Source organism: Pelophylax lessonae, assembly GCF_965119305.1.
Source record: "Pelophylax lessonae genome assembly, chromosome: 4".
Lineage (NCBI taxonomy): Eukaryota > Metazoa > Chordata > Amphibia > Anura > Ranidae > Pelophylax > Pelophylax lessonae.
Genome location: NC_138771.1, coordinates 243217853 through 243231666, shown reverse-complemented (window position 1 = coordinate 243231666; position 13814 = coordinate 243217853). Strand labels below are relative to the sequence as shown.

Here is a 13814-nt window from a genome sequence, read left to right as displayed (position 1 = left end):
AAGAAGAAGAGAGAAGAAGAAGAAGAAGAAGAAGAAGAAGAAGAAGAAGAAAGAAGAAGAAGAAGAAAGAAGAAGAAGAAGAAGAAGAAAGAAGAAGAAGAAAGAAGAAGAAGAAAGAAGAAGAAGAAGAAGAAGAAAGAAAGAAGAAGAAGAAAGAAGAAGAAGAAAGAAGAAGAAGAAAGAAGAAGAAGAAAGAAGAAGAAGAAAGAAGAAAGAAAGAAAGAAAAAGAAAGAAAGAAGAAGAAGAAGAAGAAGAAGAAGAAGAGAGAGAGAGAGAGAAGAAGAAGAGAGAGAGAGAAGAAGAAGAAGAGAGAGAGAAGAAGAAGAGAGAGAGAAGAGAAGAAAAGAAGAAGAGAGAGAGAGAAGAAGAAGAAGAGAGAGAGAAGAAGAAGAAGAGAGAAGAAGAAGAAGAGAGAGAGAAGAAGAAGAGAGAGAGAAGAAGAAGAGAGAGAGAAGAAGAAGAGAGAGAGAAGAGAGAGAGAAGAAGAGAGAAGAAGAGAGAGAAGAAGAGAGGAGAAAGAGAAAGAGAAAGAGAAAGAGAAAGAGAGAGAGAGAGAGAGAGATCGATCGATCCTCCTCTGTGCTTCCCCAAATAAGATGACACTGCACAGGTGAATTGAGATTAAAGCCATTCTGGAAATTTGTTTCATGACATATTCTAAGGCATCCACACAAAAGAGAAGAGCAGAAGGGTAACTGCTGTAATTACTTAGCTCGGTTTTGGAATACAGGATTCTCTTGGCTGTTCACTGCCCTAGTTCAGTTGGATGCAGTTTAACATATTAAAATTGCAGTAAGAGCTGGTTGCATGGCTGGGCCTGCCAAAGTAAAGAAAGCCTTAAGAACCATCTCAAACTTTCTACAATGAATTTGTAGAATCCTTGAATGAGGGAACATTGGTACAGCGATATGGTTGGTTTAAGACTGAGACTGCAGGATAAAGTACATGGACAGACAACTTTTTGTGAACTCTTTTTCCACTGGAAAGAATTCAGCAAAGACTTTAGGAGGAGTGGAAATCCTTTTCTGTAGTGATCCAATTATCATAAATGGCTCATTCTATTGGTTCATGAATGAGAAAAAAAGAGTTTTTTTGCAGGTCTCTTTGTGCCCACAGGGCCTGGCGAAATAGAATCAGAAACTACAATGCTGAGGTTGTTGCAGAGTTTATCCACTTAAGCAAGCATGTTGGGTGAAGCTCTCACTTAGGGGGGGAAGGAAATGTGGGGGGAAAAAATAACTTCAACTTCCTTTAACACTGTTTCTATATACTCTCTACAATCCTGTCTCTGTCTGGTCTAGGGCAGGCATACAAGGATCTGCTTAGAGACCAAGGAGCTGGAGAAGGGATGTGATGTTTTGTAACCCTGGACAAAGATGCATTAATACCATTATTTGTCCAAAGAATTGTGGCATATATACAGAAACTTCTGCTTTTTTCAGGTAGGCTGCTTGTTGCATGGCGGAGTATAGAGCAAGAATTGAATGCAAAGGCTGGTGTTAAAATCTGTTCCTTCCCCAGTGCAAGGTAAATATTAGCACTCTAAGGCTGGCCATACACTATACAATTTTCTTGTTCAACTTTCCTTTAGATTTACCAAAACCATGTAATATAGGGTCAAACCTAAACACTTTCAATTTGTATGCAGTCAGGCAGGCCCTTGCACTACATAGTTTAAGGTAAATCTAAAGGAAATTGAATAAGAAAATTGTATAGTGTATGGCCAGCCTTAGTGTTGTATGGGTCTTCAGCAGAATGAATGTCCGTCTGAGTTTAGCCATTGCTCCTTTTTACCTGGTTTTCACTATAGCTATGGATGAGGGTATTCACCTGGTAGGCTGCGGAAATTTAGAGTAAGTGTGTCCCAGAAGGAGTATGTATCAACCCGGGTATATATCATCCTGTAACTAATCCTCATGGGGAAAAGGGTGGAAGGAAGCATCTGAGTGCCTTATAAGGGCTCTAGGCATATATGGCAGTAAAGTGTGTGACCTGTGGTGTGATATCATATCTGTTTGCTTATCTGAGACAGAGGTCTAAGTGGCTCAGTTTTAGTGTCAACTTTGAAAAGTTTACACTGTAAATTGAATTACAGTCCAAACATACCCCTGGCTTTTACAGTATATGTCAGATACAGGATGACCCTCTCTTACCTGTCCACAACATTGCACTGTATACAAAGCCCAGGCTTCACCTGTCAGGTTGGGCATACCCCCCAAAGTCTGGGACCTAAAAAGATGGGCGTTGGCTCTGGACCTGTATAGCACCTTTTGGCGGCCTAACTGTTGCAGTAGGTGCCAAGGTGAGCTCCCGTGCAGGATCCAATGCCCGAAGCCTATAACCCAGGGTCTATGAGTACTTTGCCTGTGTTTTTTACTGTATGATTAGGATACTAGGGTATGTAAACCCTAACAATAATCTTGTCCTATTTGGTCCCTTTGTGTCAGTAAAGCACTTGACTACCAAGCCTATTCTGACGCATATATATATATATATATATATGTAAAAAATCTGCATTTTGTTTTTTTTTACTAGATAATTACTTCGAACCCCCAAACAGTATACATTTTCTGAAAGCAAAGGCCCTAGAGAAAAAATGTTGGTTGTTTTGGAATTTTTCAGAATCACACAGCAGTTTTTTTTTTATAGTGCAAATTTTTTTGGAACAATTACACTTTAATGAATTTTAAGTACACAAACACAATATACTACCCTATTGTTTAATAAAAGTATAAAAAAGATTATGTTCTGCCAAATAAATAAATACCTTAAATGTCATGCTTTAAAATTGCACATGCCCATGGAATGGCTAGAAACTATGGTACCGAGTTTGGTTTGATCAGATGCTTTCACAAACCAGTAACGGCTTGTAAACAACAAACAAACCGGAAATGACAAAATCCTCATCGCTTTCGGTTTCAAAGACCATATGAGGAACTTTCTTTTCTCCCTCATCTATGTGGCCAAACATAGAAATGGGAAAGTGGGGGGGGGGTGGCTATTTAGCTGCTCTGATCGCTTTTACATTATTCAACATTGCCAACTGAAAAAGGAAGAGATACCAGGGTCATGGGACTGTTGCTGCAGTCATGACTCCAGTACAGTAATGGCAAACCTTGGCACCCCAGATGTTTTGGAACTGCATTTCCCATGATGCTCATGCACTCTGTAGTGTAGCATCATGGGGAATTTAGTTCCAAAACATCTGGGGTGCCAAGGTTTTCCATCACTGCTCTAGTAGAACTACTTAAACCAGAGGATGTATGGATATGTCCACCTAGGGCAATCAGTTAATTACACAATTGAAAACATTTTGTAACATTTGTTGAAGTGCATAACTGTTTATTTTGCCAAAAATCTTATGACCTGATAATTTTCTGTGATCTCTGCCTGTGCTGACCCTTCTTAGCTATCATTGAGGACTACAGAACCATTCCCTCCTATGTTATTGACAATATCTGAGTCCTGTAGTCCTATCATATTTCTCTTGTCCTGATACGGTTGAGTAAATGAGCTTTGTCATCCTAGAACTGAAAGTGTGATACTGACAGAATCACCACATGAAAAAGGAAAAGGATGCAGCTATCACATCGAAGGTCTGATATGCTGCAATATATAAAATTTCTGTTTTAGTGTTTAGATTGATTAAAGGTTTTTTTTTTTTTTTTTTTTTTTTTCTTTAATTTGATTTGCGTGCATCTTTATAGCCTTGTCCCAGGTCACTCCAAGGAAACCTATCCAGATTATACTGATCGGATGCACAAGGAAAGGCCTTCCTATTATAGCTGAAATTGGAAACCTGGAAAGGTTCTGGCCTCTGTAGCAGTGCTGTATCTTGGCCTAGGCCAACAAGGCCCAGGCCTAGGGCAGCACTTTGTAAGGGGGCAGCAAAAAAGCTGATGGGACTGCACTGATATGCTGCCCTGATGGGCACTGATATGTTGCACTGATGGGCACTAATAGACTACACTGATGGCCACTGATAAGCTGCACTGATAGGGCTGCACTGATAGGCACTGATATGATGCACTGAGAGGCTGCACTGTTTACAGATGACAGGGCGGGTCATAACCAAGAAAGGGTGTGGCCTTTACAGGAAGGGGTGGGTCATATTTAAATTAGGGGTGCCCAAGTTTAGTCAGGCCTAAGGCAGCACAAAACCTAAATACACCACTGCTCTGTAGTATATAGATGACCTGATAAAAGCCAGCAAAGAGGGGTTATAAATCTCTATATAGGCCCAGATTTGCACTATTTGCATGTTAGAAAATACTGTAAGTGTAAGAGTGACTGGTGGTATGGGAAACAGCCCCAGTTATGTAGAACTACTTTTTTTTGTATAAAATACACCTATTAGTCATTTTTTAACAACCTTGAAGTGTGAAACAGGCATGGTAGTTTAATGATTTGTTTTAACAGAAGGTATTCAAGATACAGATGAAAATATACACATTATCAAAAGCCAAACTGAATAAAACTGCGATGACCAAAAAAACAAGGATATAAAACTTTAAAAGTTCCCCTAAATGTACAATAATAGACCTTTCCTACCAGAAGCTCTCAAACAGACTTTATCAGGGTAAATTGTAGCTAATCTGTATGTTTTTATCCATAATGCCCAATTTTTGATGCTGTGGATAGCTCAAAAGGACTATTGCATCTATTTTGTTCAATAAAACCCTTCTGAGGTCTTGCTTCCACTTTAGAATCGAAAAAGGTTGTAGAAGGGTCATTTCACGTTAGGATTTTAGAGAACAAGTAAATTACCTACAGTACATTGGTTTGTATCAAGAGTTATAAAAAGGGTAGCTGTTTTAGCAAACCAGATTATTAAAAGATGGGCAGTGATGAATATGTAGATCTAATATAAAATTTCTGAGTTATACCACATTTTTGGTGGATCTGTTCAAACATACAGTAAAAGAGCATAGGTAGTTCAGCAGGTCACATACACTCTATATGCCTGCTGTTGTTCAGTTAGCAGGGTCCTAACTGTTCTAGCTCGGACACTTCTAGTCCGGTCATTTACTACACATTAAAAACAATATCGGTCAGCAAATTCTGTAATCTGCATTAGCATTTGGCCAGAAAGCTCCTGAGAGTTTATCACAGAAAAATGAAATTTAAATCTTAGTTGCTAAAAGCTATAATATACATGCCATTCAACATCAAGTACTTTTATAGAGTATTTTTATTTCTAAGACCACAAAGAAACAAAATTAAAATGGTTTTCCTGGAAAAAAAAAGTAAATTAAAGTTGAGCAATGAAATCACATAAAATTAATGAGTAAAGAACAGTTACCAATAATGACGGGTCTCGTTTCTCGTCAAATGGCGGGAGTCCCGAGATTACTTCTAGTAATACCTATGAATATTTGCAATTATTAGTGTTAAACACATTTGATTTATTTCACAGTTCATTCATTAAAGTCTTTTCTGAACTAACAAAGTATATATGTGCTTTTCCCATGAAATGCAAAGTAACAGGTTCTGTTTAATGCCTACGCTTGCAGCATCACTATTTAATGTCTGTTTTTAAAGTATACCTAAAGGCACCATTTTTTTTTAAAAAACATTTTGGACAGAATAGAGAATGGTGAAAATAACTCAGGCTTTTTTTTTTTTTTAATGCCATTTGTGTCTCGTTATGGAAATTTTCTTTAACTTCCTGTACTGTAAAACACAAAAGGAAGTGAATAACCTTAAGGGGGGAACAAAGACAGCAATTAAAAGCTAACAGTGGTAATATTTCCTCACCACTCGATCCAAATCTTAAAAAAAGCCTTTAAATTATACTACACTATTCAAAAAAATTAAAGGAACACTCTTTAATCAGAGTATAGTATCAAGTCAATTAAACTTCTGGGATATTGATTTGGTCAGTTAGGTAGCAGAGGGGGTTGTCAATCAGTTTCAGCTGCTTTGGTGTTAATGAAATTAACAGGTGCACTAGATGGGCAACAATGCGACCACCTCCAAAATCGGAATGGTCTTACAGGTAGGAGGTCACTGACATTTTTTTCCTTACTCATCTTTTCTTACTGTTTTTCACTAGTTTTGCATTTGGCTAGGGTCAGTGGCTCTACTGGTAGCATGAGGCGATACCTGGAGCCTATAGAGGTTGCACAGGCAGTCCAACTCCTCCAGGATGGCACATCAATACGTGCCATTGCCAGAAGGTTTGCTGCATCTCAAGAGCATGGAGGAGATTCCAGGAGACAGGCAGTTACTGTAGGAGAGCTGGACAGGGCCATAGAATGTCCCTAACCCTTCAGCAGGACTGATATCTGCTCCTTTGTACAGGGAGGAACAGGATGAGCACTGCCAGAGCCCTACAAAATTACCTACAGCGGGCCACTGGTGTGAAGGTCGCTTCATAAGGGTGGCCTCAGGGCCCGACATCCTCTAGTGGACCCTGTGCTCATGCCTGGCACCATAAAGCTTGATTTGAAACTGCCATTAAACACCAGAATTGGCAGGTCCGCCACTGGCACCCTGTGCTTTTCAGATGAAAGCAGGTTCACCCTGAGCACATGTGACAGACCTGAAAGGGTCTGGAGAAGCTGTGGAGAATGTTATGCTGTCTGTAACATCGTTCAGAATGACCAGTTTGGTGGTGGGTCAGTGATAGTCTGGGGAGGCCTCTCCATGGAGGGACGCACAGACCTCTACAGGCTAGAAAATGGCACCCTGACTGCCATATTGGGATGAAATCCTTGAACCCATTGTCAGACCCTGTTCTGGTGCAGTGGGTCCTGGGTTCCTCCTGGTGTACGGCAATGCCCGGCCTCATGTGGAAGAGTATGCAGCCAGTTCCTGGAGGATGAAGGAATTGCTACCATTGAATGGCCCCCACACTCTCCTTATCTAAATCCAATGGAACACCTCTGGGACATTGTTCATATTCACAGATTAGATTGTTAACCATTGTGTTATTCAGTTGTGCTCAAAAGTTTGCATACCCTTGGAGAATTGTATGTACCATTTTCAAAGAAAACATGAGTGAACAGGCAAAACACATACCTTTTATTTTGTAGGGCTCTTTCACATGGGTGAGCGGATCGGGTTCGTCTGACCTGGTCGGATCCTCGAGTCTCCTCTATGGAGTGGCGTGTGTCAACAGAAATGTGTCCGTTGACACCCTCTGACATCCGATCCTGTTTGCTAAAAACAGACAGATGGGGATACATTCCCCAGAACGGATTGGGTGGCAGTCAAGTGTCAACGGAAAGGTAGCCCATTTACATCCGACTGCCCATAGAGGACAGCGTACTGTGTCTTTGTCTGCTCTGCATATGCGGAGCGAACACAGATCAGCCATCCGCTTGCTTAGCGGCGATCAGTGGGCATATTCGTCACTGACCAGGTGGTTTCCAACTGAGCCCGCTCCATGTGTAAGGGGCCTTATGGGATTCCTATTCAACTGTACATCATAACAGAATGGCACAATCATAAAACAAATAAAATGACCCGTTCAAAAGTCTGTACACCATTAATTCTTAATACTGTGTATTGCTCCCTTTAGAATAAATTACACTATGCAGTCTTTTGTAATAGTGGTCTGAGGCCCATAATTCTTGCAGGTGGTATAGCTGCCCATTTGTCTTGGCAAAAAAAGCCTCCAGGTCATACACAGTATTTGGTCTTCTTGCATGAACTGCACGTTTGAGATCTCCCCAGAGTGGCTCAATGATATTAAGGTCAGGAGACTTTGATGGCCACTCCAGAACCTTCACTTTTTTCTGCTGCAACCACTAGAGGGTCAACTTGGCCTTGTGCTTAGGGTCATTGTCGTGCTGGAAAATTCAAGAGCATCCCATGCCCAGGTTTCGTGCAGAAGATAGGCATACTGTCTGCCTGTATTTTCTGATAACATTCTGCATTCATCTTGCCATGAGTTTTCACAAGATTCCACATGCCTTTAAAGCTCACACACCTCCAAAACATCAGTGAGCCACCACCATGCTTCACAGTGGGGAAGGTATTCTTGTAGCTGTTGAGCTCTCTCCAAACATAGCGCTTATTGTTGTGACTAGCTCTCTTTTGGTCTCTTCACTCCAGATTACAGTGTGCCAGAAGCTGTGGGGCATGTCAAGGTGTTGTCGGGCACTTTTTTTGTGGCACTGGTGCAGTAAAGGCTTCTTTCTGGCAACTCGATCATGCAGCCTATTTTTGTTCAAGTATCATCGTATTGTGCTCCTTGAAACAACCACACTTTTTTCAGAGCAGCCTGTATTTCTCCTAATGTTACCTGTCAGTTTTTCTTTGTATCCCGAACAATTTTTCTGGCAGTTGTGGCTGCAATCTTTCTTGGTCTACCGGAGCTTGGCTCGGTATCAAGAGATCCCCGAATTGTCCTCTTTTATTAAGTGATTGAACAATACTGACTGGCATATTTCAAGCTTTGGCTATCTTTTTATACCCTTTTCCATCTTTATAAAAGTTCCATTACCTTGTTACGCAGGTTCTTTTCTGTCCCCCAACGGCTCTGAATCTCGTCTGCTCAGTGCATCCACGTGAGCTAACAAACTCATTGACTATTTATACACAGACACTAATTGCAATTTAGAAAGCCACATATATAAGAAATAAACCTTTAATTGCCATTTTAACCTGTGTGTCACCTTATGTGTCTGTACCGAGGGCAAACATTCCAGGGTATGTAAACTTTTAATCAGGGCCATTTGGCTGATTTCTGTTATTATGATTTGAAAGGGAGTCAAACAAACAACTATGATAATAAATAGCTTCATATAATCACTATTCCTAAATAAAGACAGTTTTTTGGTATGATCAGTCATATTTTCAAATATTAATACTACAATTTCACTATTCCTGCCAAGGTATGCAAACTTTTACACAACTGTATTAAAATCACAAGCAATTAGAAATGTCTGTACATTATAGAACTAACATTGTGGACACTTGACAAACAGTGTTGTTATCATCCATCCAAGTAAAATTATTGTGTGTGTGGCTAGATCAAACTGTTGAAAAAATATTATTCACAGCCCAGCAATTAAAGAAAACCTGCTGTGCATTTTAGGGAGTAGGAAACAGCAGGGGAAGTTATATCACACACAACAGTTTATACATCCCACATCACAGCCCCTTGCTGCTACTTAAAGTGATACTAAACAGAGACGTGTTAATTGCTAGAATGTATTTACATAAATCATATTTTAAAGCCATATTATTTTTTTTAATCCTCTTAGTGCCTTATTCCTGCAGAGCTATTGTGTGGCCACGTGAACTTTCTCTGTTCTTTGGCATCTGCAGGGAAAGATCTTTGGGAGGGGATTCTATTACTCTGCTGATGTATGCTTTCTGCAGTGTGAGCCTGTGTCTGGACAGTCCTGATTAGTACTGTGCCAGTAACATGACATAAAAAAGGTTTCAGAAGAAGCATTGAAATTAGAATATACAGTAAAACCTTGGATTGCGAGCATAATTCGTTCCGGAAGCATGCTTGTAATCCAAAGCACTCTTATATCAAAGCGAATTTCCCCACAAGAAATAATGGAAACTCAGATGATTCGTTCCACAACCATTTATTAATAAATCCTTCAGTTTATAGTCCATATAAAAAGATTATAGCAATGTGATAGGTTGTGTAACCATAAAATATCCATCCACAAATAGCCGCTTCCACAAGGGGATTAGAAGCAAAATCCAGCAGGATATACAGAGTATCAAAGAGAAGAGAGGCGCCTCTAAGTGTAGCAATATGGTTCCATTTAATGAAGGTACAACATTTAGCAACTCACATGGTTGATGTATAAAACAGGCACATCTAAGTATGCAGGCATCCGGGGTAAAGCTGTCCACATGGACTATCTTCTGCACCGCCAGCTGCCAGTCTGTAATCCTGACCGGGAAGACCAACCTGCATTAAAGCGATCTGAAAGCAAGGGGCAGCATGGAAGGGATGACGTAGATGGTGGTGCGGAGGATGGTCTATGTGGACAGCTTTACCCCGGATGCCTGCATCCTTAGATGTGTCTGTTCCAATCATCAACCATGTGAGTTGCTAAATGTTGTACCTTCATTAAATGTAACCATATTGCTACACTTAGAGGCGCCTCTCTTCTCTTTTATACTCAGCTGTGACTTGAGGCTACTTGTATATCAAGACAACGCTTGTATATCAGGTCAAAATGTATTTGAAAATTTTGCTTGTCTTGCAAAGCGCTCTTAAACCAAGTTACTCTCAAACCAAGGTTTTACTGTACAGTAATTTTACAGCTCCCATTAAATCTTTATTGAACATCAAAAATGTATTTATGTGCATTAAGGATATGTGTGTGAGCCACTCAGGCTGTATGGTAATGAAGTCCTGTGCCCACCGCTGTGCCGCTCCCACGACACCTAGTCACTCTCTATTTATGTGCATTATTATAGTGAAGGCGGAGTCAAAGTTAATTGACACTAGCTTTCATTTTGTTCAGACAGCATCTGCATCCAGGGCTCTTTTTTTTTTTTTACTTCACAGGTATTAACAATTACATTAGAGATACATTTTATACTGAAAATATAAAGAGTGTCACTGCACAGCTATGAAAATTAATGTACTGTATGTGAAAACGATCTACTAAGCATCTGAACACAAAAGGATCAATCACAAATATAAAACAAAAAAGTACGCTTAGCGCTGCACTTGGTTGCTTATAGATTTAATACAGATTTATTTTATTGAGGGAGGAGGAGTCATTTACCACTGTGTATATGCCCACATGTGTGACTCAGTCATGTGGGCTACACAGATAGGAAAAATTAGGAAATGAATAGCTTAGAAGGGAACTGAAATTGAGCATGTTCTGTAGAGGACATCAGCTTGTCTACACAATTTCAACCTGAAGTGGAGACCAACCAGGTATTTTTCATCCTCCTACAAAACAAATGCTTTACTGGCTTTGTGAGAATGAACACTCTGTTATACAGCATGTATTAAGAGCTTTTCATAGTCAGTTTAATGACACTTTAAGTTGCCATATTTCCTAGGTTAATTACAGGGATCATCCTAATTGTAAGAGCTCTTCGATGCTATGGGCAGAACAAGCTGACAAAATATAGGAGCAGTCCTATCTATGTATAGTTCAGATAAAATGCTAAAGCAGGAGGGGGAGCAGCAATATGCTGCCCTCTTCCCCAACTAATGTCTGCAGAGCAGACCTCAGCACTGTTATTTTGAATTTTGTAGTAAAATATCTAACTCTTACGGTATCTCTAGATTTCAATGACACACAGAGATGAAGCAAATCCTCCTGTATAAGTTCTACCTGATTATCTGCAGCTCTCTCTCCTCTGTATTCAAAGTCCAGAATTTACACACAGGTCAGAGAGGAGAGCTAAGTGTAATCCGAGACCTGGGTGGAAAGAAAAAAAGACACACCCCCGCTATACAGTCTCATAGGAAAACATGCACAGCTAAAGCTGGCAAGATTTTTCGTGTGCTGTAGGAAGGCGCGTTCACCTTCCCAGATTGTCTGGTGTAGGCAATGGCTGTCAGAAGGGACTTAAGCAGATAGCAGAGGAATGGCAGAGTAGACAGAAACCACACTAGGTGCTTTGGATGGAGGCAAATACATGCTATAAAATGTATATCCTTTGCTTATTTTCCATTTAATAGGTTGACAACGACTTTAAATGTCTATAATCAGTAAGTGATACCATCTAATTCCTATACTGTTACTTACCACACCGAAACTAAAAATATCGGACTTTATAGTAACTTCTCCCCTCAGGGCTTCAGGGGCCATGTAAGCTGTAGTACCGACAATTCTTTCTGTCATCATAGTACTGCCATGTTGCCCAGTGGCTCTTGCAAGCCCAAAATCTGATATTTTGGGGATAAAATAGGCATCTAGAAGAATATTTGCACTAGGTAAAAAGAAGAAGAAAAAAAATAAAATAATAATAATTCATGATGTAGGCATTTCCAACAAATGTCTTTCAGTGAAAGAAGTAATGTAATTGCAATGTATGTCAGTTGTATAAACAGTAGAGTACCTGATGACCATTCCCTATAGCATATCATACCCTCCTGGGGCCTATTAAACATGAACACAGTATCATTAAGGAAGAATTTAAGTAGGCAGAATAAAAATGTATTAAGATCATGCTCCGAAGAGGAAATGTTGAGAGAAAATTTACCAGCTACTGATATCCCTAAAACGTTTGGAATACGGTAACATTCTGCAATACTTTAGTAAGTTCAATGTATCTCAGACAAATGATGGCAATCGGTTTGACATATAATTTATGATGGGCAACAGATGTACCGAGGTTGTCTTAGGTTAGGAATTACATTATGAGTAATCTGTGCAAACATTTTCACTCATGACACATGTATGCATAATGCATAGCTTATTTTTTTCAACATAATTATGTAGCCCCTTTGGAAAAACCCTTTAAGCTTAAGGTTACCTAAAACAAAAAAAAATACAAAAATGCAATGTGGAGGCAGGGATTGTATTTTTGGAGGGTAGATTTATATTGGTTGAGGTCTTGGAGACTTAGTCTTACGCTACAGATGCTCAAGAGCGCAGCTACGTTTGAAACTAGTGTGTCGAGGAAGGAGGACAGCGAAGTGTTGTAGACAGAAGTGGATAGGTTGGGGCAGGAAAGGGGTGAGATTTTGTCATAGCAGAATAGAAAAGATATGGGACAAAGGTTTGTATGAATAATTGTTAGGTGGTTGAACAGGGAGAGTGTGGAAGACAGGAATAGTGTGAAACTAATAAGATCGTGGTCAGAGTAAGGAAAGGGTTTGTTGGAGAGGTTGCAGGAAGTGCATAGGTAGGAGAAAATAATATCAAGGGTGTTGCCGTCAGAGCGAGTAAAAGCATGTATCCACTGCTTCTGGTCCAAAAAAAAAAAAGAAGAGGTTAGATTGAAGTTTAGGTAGGGAATGGTAGGGTAGCCAGGCAGAGAAGTCATCAAGGAAGATTGATACCAGTCCAGGAGGCCGGTAGATCAAAGCAATTCTCAAAGAAACTGGAGAAAATAGATAAATACAATGTTTATTTGTAGTAGGAGAGGGATAGAGAGGGAGGAGAGAGAAGAACCTGAAAAGGTGCTTTGTGGGGATATAAAGATTTAAACTCCACCTCCCTTCTGCCCACTGGGTCTGGGAGAGGGAAGCAGGAGAAGCAGAGATGGATTCACAAAGCCAGGTTTTAGTAAGAGCAAGTAGATAAAAGGAGTTAGTAATGAAAAGGTAATGGACAAAAGTGAGTGTTACAGCGGGCATTCCAAAGGGTGCAAGAGAGGGGAAGGCTGGTTTTGGGAAGAAGAGGAATAGAAACTAAAATTGTGTTGATTCTGCCTGCAGGAGTTGATGAGTGCAGTAATAAGGAGGGCAAACATTAGGGTGATATATACATATAAAGTTGTGGGGTGGAGAAGAGGGGTGAAGGAAAGACTTTAACCACTTAAGCCCCGGAAGATTTTACCCCCTTCCTGACCAGACCCCTTTTTTCAACTTGGCACTTTGTGACTTTAACTGACAATTGTGCGGTCATGCAATGTGGTACCCAAACGAAATTTACGTCCTTTTTTTCCCACAAACAGAGCTCTCTTTTGGTGGTATTTGATCACCTCTGCGCTTTTTATTTTTTGCGATATTAATAAAAAAATATATTTAGCTACGTCTTTGACAAAAAAAAAAAGTTATAGCGTCTACAAACTATGGTGTAAATACTGAAATTTACGCAGCTTTAATTTCTGACTGCCCATCTCATTTCATGAAGTGCTAAAATGGCAGGGCAGTACAAAACCCCCCAAACTACCACTTTTTGGAAAGTAGACATCC

General features: G+C 40.0%; 1 protein-coding gene across 1 annotated transcript in view; it reads right to left on the bottom strand.

Annotated features, from left to right (window-relative positions):
- Positions 1-13814, bottom strand: part of IRAK4 (interleukin 1 receptor associated kinase 4) — a 54755-nt gene that overhangs the window by 5987 nt on the left and 34954 nt on the right. Inside the window, exons 8-9 of the mRNA XM_082257142.1 lie at positions 11698-11881; positions 5304-5366 (exon numbers count right to left, since the gene is read on the bottom strand). Of these exons, the coding sequence (XP_082113268.1) occupies positions 5304-5366; positions 11698-11881 (247 nt within the window). The remainder of the gene's footprint in view (positions 1-5303; positions 5367-11697; positions 11882-13814) is intronic.